The 23976-nt window shown below is 39.7% G+C and overlaps 1 protein-coding gene across 1 annotated transcript in view; it reads right to left on the reverse strand.

The window, feature by feature from the left end:
* Nucleotides 1-1666: 1666 nt before the first annotated feature.
* Nucleotides 1667-23976, reverse strand: part of LOC146620843 (zinc finger matrin-type protein 4-like) — a 149391-nt gene continuing 127081 nt past the window's right edge. Inside the window, exon 7 of the mRNA XM_085367094.1 lies at nucleotides 1667-3941. Coding sequence (XP_085223220.1) covers nucleotides 3914-3941 — 28 coding nt within the window. The 3' untranslated portion in view covers nucleotides 1667-3913. The remainder of the gene's footprint in view (nucleotides 3942-23976) is intronic.

Here is a 23976-nt window from a genome sequence, read left to right on the forward strand (position 1 = left end):
CACATAGTACATCAAAGGCAGAGAAGAAAAGAACTCATAGGCATTCACGTTACATTGAGCTAAATATGTTTTATCATCCAAGAAGCTAAAAAGTGAAAGCAAAAGATGTGACCATCTTTTTATTCGCAAAAAGTAGTAGAAACAAACCAGCTGTTATGGAGAAAAGTCCTACAGTGGCCACCACAGCTAGGATTATGCACTTGAACTAGGAGTAAAAAATAACAGAATTCCTTAACACCAATCTGCACTCTACAGAGTGATGTGATTTTACATAGTCTAGTTTTAAGAGAGCTGTGCACAAAAAATGCCGACAAATATCAATGAAATGAAATGACCAAAATAAAAGTGCGCCATAAGTCCTCCTCAACAATGTGAAAGACTAATAGTCCCACAGAATACGATTACTTCAAGTTGTCACTGGTAACTGTGGTTCTACACTACTGACTCACTACCTTAAAAGTTTAATGTGTTCTGATAGGATTTTTTATAATTATTAAAAATAAGATGAAAAAGCAACACAATAAAATAAACAGAAAACAACTTACAGAAGAAATCATTGCAAGTGTCTTTTATTCGTTTCTCAGACACAATAAAGCACATAACCCAGAGCACAACAGGACTAGGGGGTGTATGAGCAAAGGACATCCTGTGATGAAGGAGAAATGACTGATTCAAAGCAACGCCTGGACAGAGACGTTATTACTCAGGCTGAGCAATGCAATTCATTTTTTTCCCTCGTTGCAATAACAAATCATACGTGCATGTCTTATTTGCAATATTTAAAAAACACATTTCTAGAAATTATTCATAATGTCGTTGGCGGTGGCATCTCACACATCAGCTGGCGGCTCTGACATCAGCCAGCGACAATTCTTCCACTTTTCAAATCGAGATGATAATCTTTTTCTTTTCCTCCACAGTACAAATCTCCAGCTCCATATTTAAGTGATTTCAGCTGTCAATAACCTTAGAGGGCTGAAAAATTAAACGCTTTAACGACACAGTCAAAGCTACATGTTAATCAAACACAGGTCTGCAGTTGACACAGCACTGAAAACGATAGTAGATAAAATCTCTTACATTGTAAACAGATAGCAATTACAACTTAATCTGGTCCACAACAGTGATATATTACTCATCTATAGTTTTCCTCATAGTGCTCATTTATACAATACTGGCTTTTAAGTCAACATCTTTAATTTCTTGACATGACATGTAAGAAAGAAGAATGCTACATAAGCTTTGAATAATATATATACTGTCTATATATGTAAAGCTGAATTACCCTTTAAAACACTTCACATCAATATCAAATACTGTGAAACCATTACAGTTATACTTCAGTCCTTTCTACCTCATCTACCAACACATTCTACAAGTCTCTATGGTGGAATGGATTCAGTACATTTGAATGTTCAGCTCTCAACAGCATTGTTAAATTTCACAAAAGCATCCAGTTACACCTCCCTGAGATGAAGACCATACTGAAATGAAAGGAAATATATATTTTTTGAAACACTGACTATATATAATAGACTGTATATGCTGCATTGGACAGCAATTTAAAACAAAACAAAGTCTCTCTTTTCAACGTGCGGTAGAGATCATGTCTGGTGACATCTTTTTATAACCAAGAGAAACCTAGCTGTTCTTTGTAACAGGTGTGATCAACAACTTCCTGGACGAGGCCTAGAAAAATTAAAAACTTTTCCCAATTTAAACCATACCTGAAAAATTCAAGATCAGCTTTTCAGATCAGTCTGTGGAAGTCGCATTTTGTCTACCACTACTTGTGCCTCTGTAATTTCCACTGGCTCTCCCAGCGCAGTGTGTTTGTGTGGCCAAACATGACAGATAATTACAGTATGGTGGCACAAGACAGGTAATTTTCTGTCAGTGTTCTCCCTCAGATCCCACAGGAGCATGGTGTTGACAGTCTCACTTTGTCATGGTGCAAAATCCAGTGAATGAGTAACAACAACCATGCTTCTGGTCTCGATCATCACCTACCATTAGGCTTTGAAATTTATGTCACTTCCAAACATAATTTGAAGGTGGTCCATTGTGAAAGTTTGTAAATGTAAATGGTCAGAACAGAACTTCCAGAGAGGGATCTAAAAATAGCTGCGCTGGAAGCTGTCTGAACCTAAAACGATGATCTTGAACTGATCCAAATTGAAATCAGGTAAGGTTTTAACGCACGCAAACATATGCATGTGTATTATATATATCAGGCCCAATCCCAGAACTTTTTTCACACCTTAAAAACAACTTTAATGTAATTTTTTGTTTGATTTTGACGTCGTTTCTGTCAATGATGATAACAGATAACTTTTTATTATTGAAGTCATCTGGGACTGCTTTAAAACAAAGACAAATTTCTACAGGGGCAAGAAACATGAAACCCAAACAACCAGACAGTTAGAGTAGCTCAACTTGAAGCCCAGAGTTAGCTGAAGATGTCGGATTACAATGGCACAACCAGTGTGGTAATAATGTCTGGATGGCCTTATACATGGAAAAGATTGAGTGTATGTGTGACTTTCAGTCTTTTGGAATGTTCTAGAAATTCTTTGAGGCAGCCCTTCACTTCCCATGATGCAAAGCTGTAGGACAAGGGTGCTCCAGACATCAAAGAGTTCTTTTAGTTAGACGGTTCCTGTTTCTAAGTCTAGTTTATGCAAATGATTTGGTACCAATGGAATCAACTGGTAATAGCGCTCTTTTCTTTTTATGTCTGCAGAAGAATACTCCCACCTCAAGAGCTTGCAACGCAAATCCTTTCATGCTGAAACGAAGCTAACTGGGTGGAGAACTTGGGGCAGATGAGCTAAGTATCCTGGAGGACCCGAGGAGAAAAATATCTGTGCTGCTTTGCTTGGGATGATGCTGGGGTACATGGATAGAGTTTGGGAAATCCTTCTTTGTTTCTCCTTTAGCAAAGTTTGGCTAACTTTTTCTGACTTGTCTGATTGTTTGACAGTTTCTTACCCCACTTGATTGCTTTACAGTGATGTTAGTTGTTCCCAGATCACAGCAATTAACATGGTGAAAGCAAAGTTCTTACCATGGTCCCAGTACTGGCAAATTAAAAGTGTTGAAAGCTTCTATTTGAAACTTGTAATCCTGTGTAGATGCAGACAAATCTCACCAGTTCTGGTGGTCTTCTTACAGCACAACCAAAACCCAAGAAAAAAGAGCAATTTAGTCTTCAGTATGGCCAATAGAAGACAATACCAATGCAACTTATTGTTAGACTTCTACTAGTGTCATTATTGCCATTAACCCCTTAAAAGCTACAAGGGGATTTAGGTCCAGAATGTATGCACTAAATTACACTGTTACCTTACATAATTTAGGGCAATGATTTAACAATGTTAGACACTATGCATGTGTTACATTAAAACTGAGCAAACGCAAACAAACCCTTATATTCTTAATTCCACTTACAGTACTTAACATGTGAAAAATAAAGCTAAATTCAGTCCATGCATGTTAGAAAGGCTGCTGCGTATCAGATCCACTTTAATATTCTCAGATGGTCAGTGGACTGAAAAAACAAATAATTAAAAACAAGAAAAAGGAAAAAAAAAAAAAGCAAGCAGAGAATACAGCCGCAGTGTGAAGGTTTATGGTTTGGGAGTGGCTAACAATGTGCAGGAACTGCACTTTATATTGAAAGGTGAGGGAGCTGATGCAGTTCTAGTGTTAGAAAAAAAAAATCCAAAACAGACAGAGTAAAAAGCCAGAGAGAGATGGAAATGGAGAGATGAGGAGAGAAATTGAAATAGTTTTGAGAGGAGCGAAAAGCATGGCGGAGGCAGAAAAAGCAGGGCAAGCTGAACACAGCTTGTCTGACATCAATCCAGTAGTAGTTTTTTTTTTTTTGTTGTTTTTAATCGGCATCCCACGCTCACTGGACACATATCTGATTCTTCAGACTGTTGGAGAAAAACAGAAAGAGACGGAAAAGATTCATCAGTGATACACTTCAGATATTGTATACACAGTTTATGCAGCACATGGCAAAATAAAGGAAAAGAAACATTTTGGTGCTGGCTGCTGTCGCCATTGATTTACACCAGTTAAGAATCATAAAAATGTCAAGAAACTCATCAGTTTCACAATGGATAAGAAAACGATGTCAAAGCTTACACTCACTGGACACTATTAGGTCCACTTTGCTAGTCCTGGGTCTGACCCTGCCTTGCAGATGTCGCAGAAGAAATTGAGACTCATCAGACGAGCTAATGTTTTTTCCAGTCATTTAATGTCCAACTTTGAGAACTGCGTGTGTTGCTGGACTGAAAAAAATCAACATCTTCCACACTGCAGAGCTTGGAATGACATATACCACCAAGATATGATAAATAGGTAGAAATTGGAGTTATTCAGTCTTCAAGCTCTTCTTCTTTTTCAGAGATGCTCTTCTACATACTTTGGCTCTAATGAGTGATTATCGGAGTTACTGTTGTCGCGTTTGTTTTCTGAGAGAGGATGAACAAACTCAAAGATGAATTTTATTTATAATGAAGTTTATTAAATGGTCGAAGGTTCCAGTTACAGCACTGCGGACCTCTCTCTGTCCAGCTGTCCTGACAGAGAAAGGGTGCCACTCCTCAGGGAATAAAGTTTTAATAATAGCATAGAAATATCACATGAATATGATTGGTTAAAAATTTGGCGAGAAGCCTCAGACTTGGCTTTCCATAGATAGTGTTTGCTCCAGTTTCTGTCTCCTCCAATCAGGCATCTTTCTCTCCGTAAAAGAAAACTCCTCCCCATTTCCCTGTTGCTATGCAGTTTAGTAGTTTTTCAATTCAAGCTCACCCTGACTGCACGTGTGTGTGGGTTCCACCCAGCACCTATCTCCACACCATAACATTTTCACTTCAAACCAGTCCAGCCATTCTCCTCTTTTATCAAAAACACATTTTCAACCAGAGAAATGAGCTCACTGGATATTTTCTTTCTTTCTTTCTTTTTTTTTAATTATTCTCTGTAAAGCCGAAAAGTGGTTGTGTGGGAAGTCTCTGAAATTTAAGACTAGCTTTGTTCCCCATTCTGATGCTCAAATTTCAGCAGGAAGTCTAAATGCATTGGGCTTCTGCCATGTGGTTGGCTACTTAGAAATTTATGTTAATGAGCAGGTATATGGCGTGCCTAGCAAAGTGACCAGTGTATATATATATCAAAAGACAAACCAAAAATCTTTCAAAAGTTTTAGGCTTCCTGTTGAATTTTGCAAAAGTTTTGAATTGAAAAGAGTAAATATGAATAATTGGTTTATGGAAACCATGCAGGGTTTGGTTTGTTATATATTCTGACAGGGCAAAAAAAAAAAGATTTTGTTTGTGTTTTCTCCTCTTCAGCTGAAATTTTAAAATAAATAGAACAGAATAAATAGAAAAAAGAATACAGGAAAAGAATAAAGGTGTTATTTGGATGTAGATTATTGGATGTAGATGTAGATTATCATTTAAATTGATATGCAGAGGCTTTACCTGTTTGTTTTCTTCCTATTTTTTAAACTAATACTGCTGAAAAAAACACCAACTTGTTCTTATCCAGTTAATAAGTTTTTAGATCTTTTAATGCTCCAAACAGATGAGAGAATCTGGCTGCTTGTGTTTCTTGTCATGTTCTGTCGCCTTCAGCCTCAGTTTTCCTTTATATATCGTGTTGAATCTCCATCAATCCTGCACATGCTGTACAAAAACAATATGAGTGTGTAGTTCCACACACATATTTAAATTTAAACTGCTGTGCACAACATACAACCATACCTCAGCTGCCATCCTCAGAGCATCCCAGGATGTATAGTAGTTTCTGTTTTACTATTTTATTACAAATACAAAACTTCATTCATGTTTTTGTGGCGTGGCCCTCCAGTGTTCTAAGTAAACATTAATTCGGTCTGTTCAAAATGAAATAGAGAGACACCAGTGCCAGAGTGGCCATCGGGGGCAACGGGAGAATTAAACACATAAATTAATCCGTTCACACATTGTAAAGTTGAACCTGCACACACAGCTCTTTTTCTCTTGGGTTTTTTTTTTTGTTTGTTTTGATATTGTGAAGTTTTAAAATGCCAGAGATGACTGCACAACTGCTGAGACATAATGGTAGTTATTGTTCAAAATAATGTTGCCGGTTTTGTATTATGAAAAATATGACAGCTCAGTATGCAGCAAAGATTTGAAGAAAAAAAATATTCTAAAAAGGTTTTGGTAATCAACTTGTATTTGCAGTCAATCATGTCTCTCATTAAATAGTAAAGAAAAGAAAACAGATGTGAATCAAATTAAGGTTAATGAATCTCTTGTCACATTGCAGTTTTGTATAGTACGTTCTACATGCAGAAACTTGGTGTGCTGAAATGACAGAAGAATAACCAAAGTGTCTGTAGCCTTCTGATTTTTATGCCAGTTAATAATCACTTCATTCATCCATCTTTCTGCCCCTTGTCCTGTCACAGTTCCTACCAGTAGGACATATCCACAAGACTTAATCTAGGAGGTGTGCATGAGGCATCCAAATCACAACCACTTCAACTTGCTACTTGTTATGTGGAAGAGGACTATAACCTGTCCTAAACTACGGAGCTTTTCCAAGACAAGCTCCCACAGAAGAAGAGGAACATCCACTACATGCATGTATGGCCATAGGTGAGGGTGGGATCATAGATCAACCAGTAAAAAAATACAGCCATACAGCTGTTTACTCAATGCATTTGAAGCACTTTATCTACAACCATGGTCAAGTTTGAATCAGGAATGAACCCACAGGCTATTCTCCACATAGATGACCTCCTCTGAGCAAGCACTTGCTGAAAGCGGGAAGGAAAAAAATCATTTTAAAAAAGTTCCGCAGAACCAGGCTCAGGGAGGGGCTGCTATCTCCCGTGACCGATTAGGGGTGAGAGGAGGAAGAAAGGACAAAACAGACGCTGATGTTCTTTGTGGAGAAAGGCCATAGTTGGGTTTGAATCAAGACGCCTGCACTACCAAGACTGCAACCTTATTCTTTCAGTCACTATCCAGAGCTTGTCACCATAGTTGAGGGAGGGAATGTAAAAACAAATGAATGGCTTTGGTTTCAAGCTCAGCTGTCTCTTCACCACAAGAGACTGGGGTACACTCATCCACTTTAATTTAGCCAATGCACCTGCCAGTCTTCCACTCCACAAAGTCCTCTAGGAGTTTTCAGTGGGTTGGGTGGAGTGAACTCACCTAATCCTCAATAAGACTGGAGGTTTTTTGTAGACCCTGATTCAATGAATTGAATGCAGTTCAAAACATGACAGCATGGCCTAAAATGTATGTCCAGTTTCCTGAGGGCCTGCATGTGTCAAGGCCTAGGGCCAAAGGCAGTCAAGGGGATCTAACACCTCTGCATGAATGAGTTATTGTTTGCATGTATCAGTGATACATAATGAAAAACAAACCTAAGACCAGGCAGCAGGAACACCTGACTTTATACTTTGAACTGAAATTATGTTTCAATGGAAATGTAATTTCTTTGTAAACGTAAACATATAACATGAAACATGATTTAAAATAGATCCTCATAAGGATTAGGCCAGGTGGTTTGTTTTTAAAGAATAAATTATTTAGCATTATTTCTTTTAAAATATTTGCCTTTGAAAAATCTGGAATGGAGATACAATAACTGTATAGAAATGTAGGTTTTCTGAAAGAAAGCTGACCTTGATTTACAATATTCTTAACTTTCTAGTTCAGTGTGTCAGGTCAGAAAATATTCTTATTTTTTCTGTGGCTCAGTCCCTGAAATTTGCACAAATCTGCATGTCTTTCAAACTACCGTCAATGACTGATGCACACTTGGCCTGCAATTCATTTCAACAGCCATGTTTCTGTACTTGTGCAATGTGAGACATCTGGAGAACATTCCTTTTGAACTTTTGAAAGTATAATCTGCTGCAGATAAGTTTCAGGACTCAGTTTATACAAGTGGTTAGTTTAAGCACCGTTTTAGAGACTAATGATGTATGGTTCCCTGGAGGAAATTCTTAAAGCTATTGCAGTTGATTGAAAAATCAGATAAGTATATATCAGCAATAAGTTGATTTGCAGAATCGAAAAGGTAGAGATCTGGTCCTGTCTACCATTCTGCTCCTTTTTGTTCCATGCACTCAATGAAATCGTTTTTCTTTCTCTTGACATCCAGTGTCAAAAAGTTGCCAAGTAATCACAATCGTTGTGTGATTGAATAGGTGACTTCAAGCTTTTTCTGCATTGGTCCAGCAACCCAGACCAACAGATGGCCTCATCTTATCGCTTTATCATTACAGAGTTGCTGTCCTGACGTCTCCTCGATTAGCAGGACTGATGTACTCCCAGGTTCAATCGGTCAACACAATAAAGACTCAGTCACGACACACCAAAGGCTGCCTGTCCCTCAGACAGCACAAACAAGTGTGCCCATGGTTTGATAGAGCAGATGGGGAAAAAAATTCAGAGGCATCGTGCAATTTGCCCCAGTGGGGACACACAATAACTGCACAATTGTGAGCAGGAACATGACAGACTGGCAGTTAGCATCGCTTCTGTTGTTTGTTGCACGTAATCAAATGGCTTTTTCTCTGTCAGTGCAATGGGAATTGCATGTTGTCCTTAGTCGAACTAAGCAGAGTAATCACAGTCTGCTCTGCAAAAAGAGCATCCTGCTGTGTTTGTCTTGCAAAGACAAAAACAACTACACAAAACAAACTGTTGTGCTTATTTCACTGGTAAGCTCAACGTGGCAGAATGCACCAATGCTTCAGACTTATACCTCGACACAGAAAGTGTTTTGACTTACTACCCTGAACCTTTCTTAACAAACAGATCTTGTAACCCTCTTCCTCGTACACCAAGTATTTGGGTAGAAAAAGAAGGACAGTTTGGTCACTCAGTTGCTCAGAAATGTCCTTGCTTTTTTAAGAAAAGCACATGTGATTCTATCTAATGTAAAACTGATAGAAATGAATGATTCATAATAAACATTTATCATTTCTGATGGAATATCTGCCCATATTCAGCAACAAACACTCCTCTATTCTAATGGCAGAGGTTTAACATCCTAAAAGGCTGATTGATTTAAAAAAAATTTTTTTTGCATAGCTAACAACTGTTGTGCCGATTAAATAAGCAATCACTTTGAATTATTTGACTTTCTTAAGCAGAGAAGTCAGGCTCATTTTACATTATGTGCCACATACAGCCCACTTTGGTCTGTACATTTTACAGAAAAAGTTCTGGTTGTTTACGTCTTGATGCATGCGCAATCAATCAGGTAAGCAAATCTCCAAAAGTTGATTCTGTTCATCTGGACGTAGCGTTTTGTGGGAGAAACGTTTCGTCACTCATCCAAGTGACTTCTTCAGTCTCAGCTGATTGCAGGTTTCCCCAATCTTATAAACAGTACATTTGCATAATGACTGAAACCAGCCCACTGAAGGAACAATGGGCTGGGAGGTCCTTGCAATCTTACCCTGGAACACCACCAAGCCATTGGTTCACATATGTGGATGAACCCTGGGTGAAAATGAAATCTCTGTACGTACCACAATTCACGGATCACATTAACTTGGTGGACCGACACATCAAATTCACCAGGGAGGATATGAAAAGGGGCAGGTTAGCCTTCTTAGACTGTGAGATTTCCATCAGTAATGGGGGACATCTAAAAGCTGACGTGTACCATAAACCTACGCATACGGATCAGTATTCAAGGTTTGACTCTCATCATCCACTGGAGCACAAACTGGGTGTCATTAGGACGCTATAACACAGAGCGAACACCATCCCCACTGACACAGTGGCCAGGGAGGCAGGAGGACATCACATCAAGAAGGCCCTGAGTAAATGTGGTTTTCCCAGCTGGACTTTTGTCAAAGCTGGAAAGGCACCTAAAGAAAGCTGATCCAGGAGAGAAGGACAACCGCTGCCCAAGCGAAAACCTGTAGTGATTCCATATGTGTCAGGAGTATCGGAGCAGTTGAGACGCATTTTTTCTAAACACCGGGTCTCTGTAGCTTTTAAACCCCAAAACACGCTGCGCCAAAAATTGGTCCACCCCAAGGATCGGGTCCCCCGACACAAACAGAGTAACGTAGTGTATGCTGTCCGGATTGCCAGGATTTATACACCGGGGAAACCAAACAACCTCTGGCGAAGCGGATGGCCCAACACAGAAGAGCTACCTCGTCAGGCCAGGACTCTGCAGTCTATTCACACCTACAGGCCAGTGGACACTCTTTCAATGATGAGGATGTACACATCCTGGACAGGGAGGAACGCTGGTTTGAGTGCGGAGTCAAGGAGGCCATTTACGTGAAATGGGAAAGACCATCTCTGAATCGAGGAGGGGGCCTTAGGGTACATCTTTCGCCATCTTACAATGCTGTGATTGCAGCCATTCCCCAACTGTCTGTGAATGGGACTCATGGCCATTGATCAGTGGGCTTTGATCAGTGGGTTTTGGTCAGTGGTTGTTGATCAATGGTCATGAGAATTTGCATAATTAAGATTAAGGAACTGACCTCCCAGCCCATTGTTCCTTCAGTGGGCTGGGTTCGTACATTATGCAAATGTACTGTTTATAAGGTTGGGGAAACCTGCAGGCAGCTGAGACTGAAGAAGTCACTTGGATGAGTGACGAAACGTTTCTCCCACAAAATGCTACGTCCAGATGAACAGAATCAACTTTTGGAGATTCTGGTAGTTTATTGTCCTGACACTCCTGTAATTACTAATTATAAAGAATCGCTGTGCTCAAGACAAAGCCATCGGGATATGCAATTCCCCCGAAATCATTTGAATTAACTCCTGAGTTCATGGTAAATTTACCCTGATGAAGTGAGCTAATGCTTTTTAAATTCTAAGGGCCAATCACAATTTTTATGCCACATTTCCATCGCTGAATGTCACACATTTCATTACTCTGCTTGGTTTCAGGTAGGTCTCCAGCGTATGTGATAAAAAAAAACACTTGCGCCTTAACCCATCATTAAATCTCCATGGAAATCCAAAAATAAACAGGCTAATTTGCATTCACGTATTTGACTGTTATTGGCAGCCATGTAAATCTACCCTTTATGAAAAATTGTGTGTATGTGGCTAAAAGAAAAGTATCACATTTTATGTAAAAATATAAATTTTCACACATTAATGAAAGAATTAGCACACTAGGGAACCTTATTTTAACGCTGAATAATTTTCACAATGTGAGTCAAACATGGGGAGATATTTCTGTCTCTCCACTCATTATCATGGAAATGCAGAGTGGGATGGTGTGATATTAAAATGAAAAGGCATAGTGGAATATAAGAGCATCTCCAAAGTGAAAGAGAGAGAAAGAAACAGGCAGGAAGCCAAAAATGGGGAAAAAGGAAACAAACAGAACTGAAGACACCTTAAGACCAATGAAAGAAGGGAGGGGGAATGGAGGGCAGAGGGATCTTTCTTTTTTTATTCTGACAACAGAATTGTTTCTCAGCACTATGGTGCTTTATATATCTGAGGGTTTCATATGTATAAGTCTATACTGAGTCAAATGCTTTACAACCCCATGTTAATTAGATTCAGTATTAGGTAGAATCTCCCTTTCTTCAACGATCCCAAGACAAAAAACAAAATTATGTCATTCAAAGTCAGTGTTCTCTTTCAAAGCATTCTAAATTATTTCTTCTTACATTAAGTCATGTTACATTTGATCTGATACAGCAGAAAAAAATAGTTTTAAACAGATTTGTGTTTGTTTAATTCAGTTAACGGGTAAATGGACTGCTGTATGTTCAGTGCCTTTTTACTCTATGCGAGGACTCAAAGTGCTCCCTAAACTTCACACAGTAACACGTATCCATGCTGTGCTTTTATCTATGCCTAAGCACTTTAATTAACATTCACACGCACAGCTGTGTCATGGGCAACTCAGGGTCCAGCATCCTACCTGAGAATATTCAATGAAGGAGAGGAGAGGCCAGGATTGAACGCTTGACCTTCAATGGGTAGAAAATCTGCTCTAAGACCTGAGTCACAGCCACCCAAACACAGCAACGGTGAGCAGTCTCACTGCTTACTGTTTTTTTTTTTTGTTTACACCATTTGTTTTCTCATTTGTGTGGCCAACATAGCAGGTAGTAAGTGAGGCAAACTGGTGCACAGAGGTTTGATTTCTATAGCAGTCATTATGTTTGTCCCTGTTCACATCCAGCAGTTACAGAATATCAAATTCAGCCACCATCCTGTTCCTGTGCATAATTTAACATTTTTGTTGTCACAATCTTTCCAGGCCAGAACTGTTTATGGATTATCTTTGTGTGGACCTTTGGAAGGAACTTGTTTTGTTCATGGTTGGTGTTATATTTCTACGGTAACAGCTGGTAACAGCTTATTTTCTAGTATGTGTGTATTGCTACCATACATGGTATGACACTAAGCTTACATAAACATGCACACACAAGCAAATAGTATTGTGCTCACCATTTTCATGCTAGTTTTGTTTCTAGCCAACTAGTCCACACACAAACCTTTCCTAATCAGCTTTCCTTCACATTGATGTGAAATATCATGAGGTGCCATGGAAAATGAATAAGAAGCAAGAAAAAAAGAACAGCGGAATCTAACTGCACTTAAAGACTCCTTGGTCTTAGATGCTTTACATGTTCTTACTGTATGTATTACTATATATAACATATCACTTCCTTACCAAGGTTGAAGGTTTAAAGAAAAGGAAGCACATGACCTATAAGGTGCAATTAAATCGTTCCTTAGTATTAAGAGAATTTGAATAGCTTTTATTATGACTGCTGCAGATGCTTCACTTAGCTCAGTTAGGAACCTTCCTTAGTAATCTTGACTATGGCTACGTTCACACTGCAGGCGAAAGCGCATCAAATCCGATTTTTTTGACCCTATGCGACCCATATCCGATCATGCTATGACAGTGTGAACGGCGCAAATCCGATATTTTCAAATCCGATCTGGGTCACTTTCGTATGTGGTACTAAATCCGATACATATCCGATGTTTTAGAAAGCGACTGCTGTGTGAATGGTCAAGTCGCATTAAATTCGCCTTTTACGTCACCGACACAAGACTGAAGCCAATTATCAGCGCCAGAGAAGCGCCCGAGAAGACATCGCGAACGCTTCCTGGCCATCCAGTGTAGATGTCAGTGAAACTGTTGGGAAGACAACGTGAACATTTTATTTGTACTGTATAATCTGCAGATTCTGACAGAAATCTGCAGCTATCCTTTGAAGCACCGCTCCTCTCTTAAACAGCAATAAGGATCATTATTAGGTTATTTACATTATTATGTAAATAACAAAATAACTTAAAGCAAAAATTGGGAAACGTGAAGTCCGAAGTCTTTATATTAAGGGCCATCAGTCAAACAATACTGTTGCTCTGGGTCTAAACAGAGCGCGTTGTGTGTGACATCTTTTGCGCATGCGGGCCGCTTTGAGCGTTCACACTAGAGCGCGTTTGCTGTCGCATTTTATTTGTAGTGTGAACGAGCAGACAAAAAAATCGGATTTGATCAAAAAATCGGAATTGAGCATTAAGACCTGCAGTGTGAACGTAGCCTATGTGACTCCAAATCTGCATAATTCTTGCCTCTGCGTGCTTCGCGTCTCACTTGTAGTCACTTCCTGTTTTCTTCTTTTTCTGGTATTTGGTTCTATTTTATGTTTTTGGTTTTTTTTACATCATGTCCTTTTTTGCCAACTTCTAATTCCTTGACTGTTTTCACCTGTATTGCTTTTAATTTTTCTAGATTATCTGCCTTCATTAAGTCATGTATTAAAACTTGAATTTTGTTCAGTAATCCTGCTGCAGTGTTCTGCATTTTGGTTATCATTCTGTCGAACATGTAGCAGATTTAATCTTCTCTGGCTTTTACAGATACAGCTGTGAGCTGGTCTGACTTGATCCGAGGTTGCAATATTACAAATGTTCTGATTCTGTCACAGGTTCTCTCAGGTTTGGTATTTGCATCTGATCTAACTGGGGTCTCTACTCAGAGTCAAGTGCAGAGCTCCTGAAGCACCCTTAGCACAGTGAGTGCTGTGGCTACCTATTGACCACTTAATTAGCATGTGAAAGTATCTGCAATTTGATGCATTTCTCTCCAGCACAGCCTCATATTTCACACATCACTGCTGAGCACTTATACGAGATGTATGCTTCAAATGACTGCAAAGAAATTTTCTCATCAACAGATTCAGTCAGCAGTCTTGTATGCAGACCGATGACTGGCTTTTAAATTAGCTGGACTGTGTCATAAAACATGTGGAAAATAAATTCAAAGAAGCAAGAGGAAGCCTTCTAGGAAGAGCTGGCAATCTAGTTGTGCTGTAGGCAGGGTGAGCCAGTCCACCCTCTGTATTCCACAGGATTGCCAAGACTTGGGAAAACAATTATCCAGGCCAAAAAACTTGTTCATTACCTTTCACTGAATGATAAGAATCAAATTCTGTGTGGTTTAGTTTGATTTATTTTTCTTTTGTTCTTATGGTTATATAACTTTTGATGCAGTCATGTGACATCACTGCACCAGTTTATCCTGGGAAAAATAAAAGATCTGTATAATATGATTGTGCATTAGGGCTAAAGTTATACAAGAATTATATAGAATTCCTAGAAAATATGAAGAAGTGGCTTAGACTTTAAGGAGCTTGAGGATGATACATGGCCTCAAACACTGCCCGAAGCAATGTGCTGCTCTGCACAATCATACTTTCACAGATTTAAGTCAAGAGTAAAATTTTTCACGCTACTACTGCATAAAAAGCCCCCCAGCTAACTTCTTAAGGTGGAGAAGGGTCTCTTAAGTAATTCACAGTACAGTCGGCGTAGGTTACACTGCTTCACAACCTTCAATGGCCGAGAGCAACAGCACAACCTGACTGCATCCACCCCTCCCACATGGCAACTCTGCAACTTATGTATTCCTGTGGTGTGTGACAAATTGTATCAGGACGTTGCTCTAGTGAAGCATTTTTCATGCATAATTCATTCTCCAGCCTACATTCCACATGGACATTTTCAAATCCCTTTGAAGTTAATTCTCTCTTCATGATAAACAGCCTCCCTCGCTGTGGCTGTGCGGGTCACGATTGTCAGTGTGGTCTGTGCTGGGAGAAATCACCTGTCCCAAGCAATTTCACAATACAAGAGGTTTACATCTAATAATTCACTGTGGGAAAATGATCTGTGCCTGATCAAAATGACAGGAGGACTTAATGCTGCATGATTTACAGTTAATTGAGCACTGAACTAGTTTTGTTCTACATAAAACAAACAGAACAAACAGGAGATTATGTATAACCCTTTTGTGTACCTTTACACAGTACACTGCATGCCCTAATGACAGGTATATAGAAATAGTGCATGGTGGATTCAGCTCAGCACTCAATATAATGTTCTGCATGAAACAAACAGACCACAGGCAGTTCAGATTGGCTGCCATACCATAGCTGGCAGGTGTCATCTGCCATACTACTAAACTTAGGACTAATTCATAAATTATCTTCAAAATTTGATATATTTCGACGTACGGTGACCGCAGCTGGCATTTTACTGTAATGACTTTGTGTTAGCATAAAGATATAATAAAAGCAGGGGTGTTTCTTGAATCATAAATTGTTTCATCAGGACTCCGTGGATAGGAATGTCAGTTTTGAAAGAAATAGTGCATGCACATCTTATAATATGTTTAAGTCAGCTGAAGAAAAAGGGAGGCTGAGAGCCCAAACACAGCTACTTTTCAATTCTGTGTATTTTTGGGGTCTGTACTAAATGTGAGGTTATTAAGCATTTTAAAGAACCACAACCAGAACCAAGTGTAGAACCGCAATTTGACTGTTCTATCATGATGATAGTGCAATAATTATATAGAAAGTAACTATACTCAGCACATCCCAAAGGTGCCTTTTTGGATAGGGATCTAGTGATGCTGGATGCCATTTGAGCACAGTTAACTCATGTCATGTTTAAGAAACCAGTTTCAGATTATTTAAGCTTTGTGACTTGCACGTTACCCTGCTGAAAGTAGCCATCAGAGGATGAGGTAGGCTGTGGTATTTAAACAATGCTCAGTTGGTACAACAGGAGCCCAAAGTGTGCCAAGAAACACACCATTACACCACCACCTCCAAACTGAACCAATGATACACGTCAGGATGGATACATGCTTTCCTGGTCCTTATGACAAATTCTGACCCAACGTTCGAAATGTCACAGCAGAAACTGAGATTCATCAGTACAGATAATGTTTTTTTTTTCAAGTCATCGAATGTCCACTTATGGTTATCCTGTGTGAATTCTAGCATCAAAGTTTAGTTACTCTTGCCCTCCTATCAGCTCAAAACAGTCTGGTCATTATTCTCTGACCTCGTGTCATCTTTGTTGTCCCATCCTTTGTAAACCCTAGAGATGGATATGCAGCAAAATCCCAGCTGATCAGCAGTTTCTGAAATGCTCAGTCTGACACCAACTACCGTGTCACATTCAAAGTCCTTTAAATCATCTCGCCTCATTCCTTTGCTCGGTTCCTTGACCACTGTGCTGCTGCCATTTGACTATAATTATAGACGTTATTCAAGGATTGCTTACAATCAGCCGCAAATGTGAACGTCACGGCAGAAGCGGTGGACAGATTAGACTGTCAAAATCACTTGGATCCAACTCTATGAACCGCTGATATCTTGACAAAATTTATGGGCTAAACTGCTGCTGCGGGTTAGGAATGTCCCATAAAAAGTGAGCACCATTTCTCCTGTCATGACCACACATGCCACTTACTTGATCTTCACCCAACAACTGTGGAAATTATTTGATCTGGACCAAAGTTGACTGGTGGATCAATGAAAACAAGGGCAGCTGACTGTGAGGAGACAAAATCCTCAACACATTTATAAATCAGTTACCATGATTTCTGCAGAAACTTCTGCTAACAAAACATTAAATTGTGTTTGCACTGTTATCACAGATATGGGTGTTTATGATTTTCATTACCAAAATTATATGAAATGAGTGTAACTTATATTCAAAAGGTACCAGGAGAATTTAACTGTGGGGGCACAGCGACTTTTAGTGGGCAGATCTGGAGCACAGAGCCCTGTCCATAATGCTGACGCTGACCACAAACAAAGCTCAGAGCAAAGAGAGGCTTGAGAACCTTGTTAACAGCACTAATCATACATTATCCTGTTAGGCAGAACTACTGTTTCAGAGAGGTTTTATTACAGGAGACATTGTTTTCTTCATCATTTGAACTGGCTCCCATCCACCACACGGAGTCTGGCCTTCTTCAACAGTGATAGATGGTTTTCAATAACAAACAACAAGGAACAAAGTGAATACTTGATTACACTCCAGTGAATGACAGGGAATTAAATTAATGAGGGTTTGCATCTCATCTAACAGCAGGCCCCTGGGGGACTATCAGCCTAAGAGAGAAGCAAAAAAACAAAACAAAAACAGGTGATCTGACAGGCACTTGCCCCACTTGGAGGTTGACAATTGCTCCTCTGTAGCCAACTGCATCCCTGTGTTATCTCCCTGTGCACAGGGGAATTAATTAGGGGCTTGATGATCGGGAGAAATGAGGCTGAATAATAAAAACCTTGACGAGCACTTTCTGTGGTATTGCTCTCTTTCGCCTTTGTCCTTCCCAGCTCATGATGACTGCCAGTCCTGGAAGCTGCTCTTTTCATCCATATCCGCCTGCTACGTGCACATAAAGTGGTTTTGAAAAATCCCTCTACTGAGCAGCTAATAGGTGTGAGGTGTAAAAAGGCCCGGTCCCTTTCAGAGCTTCCCATCGTGCGCTGTTGTAAATCGCAGAGCCATTACACGGGAGATGAGTGCAGGGAAAATATGGGCAGTGAAAAATCCCCCCCTGCCTTGGTCCCGGCTATTTTGTGCTTCAGGACACAATGCACTCCGAACCACAGGTGCTCCAAGACCATTACAAAAACAGTTTTCTTTTCATTCTTTCTTCATTTTTCATATCAGATGAAGTTGTTATAGCTGAAGATCATCACTCAGAAACACACAGGACACACAATCAGTCATTTTTCCAGTCAAATTATCCCAACAGCTCCTGGGACAAACCTCACCAGAGACCAAAATTAATAATGCACTTGGCTGTCCTGCTTGGTTCATGAAGCAGAAAGATAAATATGGCATAGTAAATATCACCGTGTGATGGCAGGCTGTTGGTGTTTTTTACTGACTACAAGACAATGACAGATCACATTCAACATGGTGATAAGTAAGTTTTGTTATCTGTGGCATATTGGAGGGAGCTTCATATTTTTGAACTTGCAAAGGAAAGTGGAGAAAGAAAATAAAGAAACTAGGAAACAGAATTGAAATCTATGAATTTTTTCATAGCACTGAGGAATGGATGCATGTTTTTAAAAGAAAGCTATACTCACAGCTGTCAGTTTGGGCACACCTAGCAGCGTAAAGGTATGCAACTTTGAGAGATAAGGGTATGCAAATTACTTTGAGTTCACATTTTCAAAGGATAAGAATGTGACAGTAAAGTGGAAAGAGCTTTTGTATCTTGTGTCAAGATTCCTGCCCTGTCCTTGACTCCTCTTTTGTTTCTCTTTCGTGTTTTAAAGTGTTTTTTCCTCGCTGCTTTCCTGTCTTAGTGTTACTGAATGTGTTTTGTTTCTCTATGAAATTTGTTTTCTGTTTTATTTTTTTTAATTACTTGTGGGCTTTTTTCAGCTGATGCGCCTCTCTGTTTCTAGCTTCCGCCTCTCTAGTGTTTACAGTCTGATACTGCTGGCTGCTTGGTTCTGATTTCTGTCTGCTTGGTCCTGCAGTCAGATACTATTTTGAACCAAAACCTAATCCTTTGTCTTTAGTTCACCCTACGCCATGCCGTGCATCAAGCAGCTAATGCTTTCCATCATTAAACAGCTAATAAGGATATGTTATTATGCTTTTTAAATCAAAAACCAAAACAATGATAATTCTGATGAATTATCATCTACCCCCCCAAAAAAACAAAACAACGAAAAAGAAAAGAAAAGAAGAGAAAAACAAACAAACTAACTAACTAACTAACAAAACAAAACAACAAAAAAAAGTATAGGCTCAGAGTTAAGAGTAGGGTTGGGGTCACCAGTCATGACTTGGACATGAACAACCCCGCTTTCCTGATTACAAAGCGCTGTGTAACTGCATGTGTGAATATATTAAGTATAACACTACATTAGAAAAGAGTAATTATGACTTATTGAATAAACAGCCCCAACACGGCTGATAACTGGAACAGTGCAGGAAAATAGACTTTTGTGTGTGTGTTTTCGGCCCTGAAATGCTAATTTATTTTTTTATTTTTATTTTTTTATTATTTATTTTAATTTCAGTTGTTATAGATGGGACAGACATGACTGAGGGATAGGAAAGGGAGAGAGAAAGATGAAGGAAAAGAAAAACAGAAGGGAAGAGGGACAGTGAGAAAAGGCGCTTAAAAAGAGAAAGAAGAGAAAAAAAAATCTCCTGGATCACTCCCTTGCCTGGCACCCACCAAGGCAAGGGAGCCCAGGCCCATCCAGACCGGGGCCTACGGCATCAGGACCGCCCAGCCCCACAGGACCCGGGGCAGCCCACCCGACCCCACCGCAGAGGAAACTGTACCCACCCTAACATTCAATCATCTCCCAGACAGCACAAGACAGTAGACACCCAGGTTAAGTTTATTCTCCACCTCTCCTGTGACTCTCCCCCACCTGCAGAGTGGACTCCTGCAAGGATGGAACAAACTCCCTGCTAGTTGAAGAGCCCCCCAGTTAGGCTGATGCACCAGAGGCCCCCTGCACCAGGGCTGAGCCCCCGTGCACCCACCCGCCCACAACCTCTGCAACACACCAAGGAGGACCGAAGCCCCCAAGGCCCAGCCAGAGCCCTAGCACAGAGCACCCCCAAATCCCAAGCCCCCACGCCTGCCCGGATCCACTCAGGGGCAGCCAGGCTACCAGGCCAGTAACCTACGTCCGCCAGCACAGACCCTCCCCCAGCCCTGCTGCACGCAGCCACAAGGAGAACACCCTCTAAGAGCGACCAGAGCCACTAACCAGGTTATGACCACAACCCCTGGGTTAAGCCCTCCAGGGATAACGTCCCTAGGGATTCTCCAGACACCCTAAGCCTGTCCCTACCTCCACATCAACCACAATGGCGAAGGCGGGACCAAACCACGATCCCCCACCCCCGCTAGGTGATGGAGCCGATCAAAGGAGCCCAGAGGGATTGATCTAATGTGGTGGCAGAGGCTGTCTCGAGACTAATGTGATCTATTAGATGGTTTCTATATTGGCTAGAATTAAGATTATTTTTATTTTTCCAGTTCATGAGGACCGTTTTCTTGGCGATGCATAGGGCAGTAAAAACCATGTGGACTGTATTAGTTTCTGTAGTGACATCATCCAATTTGCCCAACAAGCACACTAAAGGGGAGGTTGGAATTTCAGACACTTTGATAAGTCTTCACATATCTCGCGCCAAAACTTCTGCACTAGTGGACAGAACCAAAGAGCGTGGATGTAATTGTCTGGTGTATTGCCTTGACAGTGTGAGCAGTTGTTGGAAGATGTAAAGCCCATCTGGAACATCCGATGACCTGTATAGTGCACTCTATGTAGTATTTTGTGCTGTATTAATTGCAGACTGGGATTTCTAATCAATTTAAAGGTTTTTAAGCATATCTGAGACCAGAAGTTTTGGTCTAAGCCGACTGATAAATCTGCTTCCCACTTTGCAATAGGAAGGGATATTGATTCATCTATTTTAGAAAGTGTTCTGTATATTTTAGACAATAATTTGGGGGATTTAAGAGTAAGAAAATGTACCGCGCTTGGTGGTGTTTGCAATTCAACTTGACTGAGGTTAAATTTCTTTTTTACTATGGATTTAATTTGTTGATATTCTAAAAATATTTTCTTGTTGATCCCATATTGTATAACTAGCCTGTCAAATGGAATAAAGTCTGTTCCTTCCTGAAATGCTAATTTAGATGGAGGCAGAATTTCAAATGGGTACACTATCTCGGGTGACTGATGTTTCCCAAGTTTGTCTCAAAGGCCATTTTGTTTTTGTGTCTAAATAAGCAGAAGTTTATTTCCCTGCAGAGATAGCTTTACCAGCCTGCGTACACTGTACAGAAAACAAATGCTACCAGCTGGAACGTTCTTTCGTTTGAACACACCGGGTAAATATGCTATCTGAATTGCAATAAGGAAAAGTGTCAAGGCTTATTAGTGATAGCTCTTTTATGCTTTGAAGATGTGATCATTTGTATGCACACGTTTTACTTCTTTGAAACTGACTGAATAGAAGGGAAGGGGGGAAGTATCATGCAGGTGCTGATGGTGATTGGTGACAGGCTGGATTGAGCCTCAAGGGGCTGATTGCTCCCCAGGCTAGCCTATTGCATCGACTGAGAGCACACTAAAGAGAGACTGTGGATAGACCTGTCAGTGCCAACCAGAAGAATTCTTTGTCGTCAGACTGCTGCGGTTTATAATCAATGGGTGGCAAGTCATTCAAAAATAACATGCAGTTTTCATACTTTTATAATTATTAGGCCATGGAGTTTATGTGAAATTCCATGATAAGCACTGACTGGCACAAACATTAAAAAACAGACAATAATATAACAACAGAACAACAGTATAACACAACACCAGGCTGTTTATTATAGTTTGACTGAAGAGTTTAAAAAAATGTGGCTTAACCTTCCAATGCCAAGTGCAACTTATTTGATACATGAGTTTTTGAGACCTCACAGTATTTTAACTTTTTTGTAGTCTTTGGTTTCCTTTCTTTTAGTCTGTTTTTGTTAATATTACTAAATTGTTAATTTCCTTGGTCATGTATTATGTCTCATTATAGCCTCCCTGGGCTCCCTGTGTTCTGTCAACTTTGTATGTTCTTGGCCTGGTCTCTGTGTTAGTCACTTCCTGTTTTATTTTGTATGTCATTTTCAATTTTGCTTCCACTGTTAGATTTTGTTTAGCTATGTTCCCAGGTGTGTCCACTCTGCCTTTCTGGGTATATATTGTTCACTTCTCCCTCTGTTTTTAGTCGTGTCCTCCCTCATAGTGTGCAAATGTTCAGCCTTCTGTTTCAGCCTTCAGTCACCTTGTTCCTGTTCAGCAAATTATTGTTTGTGCTTTTTGTTTCCTTTTACCTTTTATCAGTATTAAATCTTTGATGTTCATGTACATCAGTGTGTTGCATCCAGCATCTGGGTCCACAATTTGTTACCACACAGCCATCCACATGCTCTACATTTCAATGTGATTTTTTTTAACACTATAACCTTCTTATATGCTTTTGTTTGTTTTAGTTAAACCGGAAGCAACAAATTTCAAATGTAGCATAAGTGACACAAAGTAAAATCCATATATGCAAACAGATTTTCTTTTTGATTTTTTTTTTTTTTATTTAACTGAAGGTTTAATAAACATTTTTATGGCAATTATTAAATAGTTAAAAAATAGCAGGTAACTAGTGCTGCCCTTCAGGCTCCTAGTAGTTGTACTCCTGGTTTAAATTTGAAAATCCTAGTTGACTTCCTTGTTGTTAGTTAGTGCAGTCACAAGATTTTCAGAAAAATGACCTCTAAACTTGACCTTGGGGTTAGGGTTACCTTCTACCTTGAAGCAGAGGTCACTGAGATTCTAACTTTTAATAAATAGCAGTGCTATGTGCTACTGAAAATTTTGAGGGCCTCTACTGCCAATATCAATACCAATACTAATGTGGATACTTTTAACCTTTAAAGGTCTCTTATGTAGGTGAGAGCAGTTTTCTGTTTTTGGACACATGCACAAAAGGTTTCAAACATTTTTCATAGTTCATGTGTGAGTCATATTTTTCAATATCCAAAAAAGCCCCAATTAATTTAATACATTTCAGCAGGCCAGGCTACGTACTGAAGTTAGAGGATAGCAACAAAAAAGTATCAATCCAACCGGACTAGTACCAATGTGATACCAACACTAGTGTGGGTACCGATACGATCACTGTTTTGAGCGATTCGCCCTTCTCTAATAGATACACTTATGATATCAATTTGAAAATCCCAGCCGACATCCTTCTTGAGTTATAATGTTCACAAGATTTTCAGAAAACTTTGCAGCTCTGAGATTTGGACTCATTGGAAATTTTTGGTAGATGCAACTATGTTATTTGTCACAAAGTTGGGTGTCCACACCCAACTTTGAACCTGTAAGGCTGCACCTGTGTTTGAAGTTAAAGTTGTATTTAATGTTTTAGCATAACAAAGTTTAAAAGGTGACAAAGTAAATATGTGAGCAGTTTTTAATTATGTTTATATTTAATTATGTTTATAATTTAATCATAATGTCACACTTGTTCGCATGTTGTTGTTGTGTAACAGTACACCATCCCTTAGAGGCTGCCTCAGTAACAATTATAATAATAAATAACAATAATAATACAGCCTCCTTGTAGAGGTCTTAACTACATACTGCATGTTGTAGCCTGCATTACACATTATGCAAAACACCTGCGTGCCAAATGACAACTTAAATGTGTTTGGTTGCTTTGCTAGCGTACAAACACTCAACAACTCCCCCATCGCCTTCAAATGTTTATGTTTTACAGATGTCTCATGATATTTATGTAGCTCAAAGCACAATGGTTTCCAAGTCCTAGCTCACAGAGCTGTCACTCTTCTCACTTCTGCTCGTACTATCAAAAGACTTGTAGGTCACACTGGATAAAGCAGAGATGATTAAGTCTCAGTTTGAAGCAATGGATTTACAGTTACCAGATACAGCATTAGGTTATTGTGTGGAAATCAGTCAGAGAGGCTGATTATCCTTTATTATCCATTACTTACTCTTATTGTAACCTGTGGGCTTCAATCTGTTGCTCCCTGTAAAGTTGTCCTTGGACAGCTCCTCACTGC

This window comes from Diplotaxodon limnothrissa, linkage group LG12 (genome assembly GCF_057381915.1).
Source record: "Diplotaxodon limnothrissa isolate DT_005_m linkage group LG12, D_limnothrissa_male_GT1.1, whole genome shotgun sequence".
In the NCBI taxonomy this organism is placed as follows: Eukaryota; Metazoa; Chordata; class Actinopteri; order Cichliformes; family Cichlidae; genus Diplotaxodon; species Diplotaxodon limnothrissa.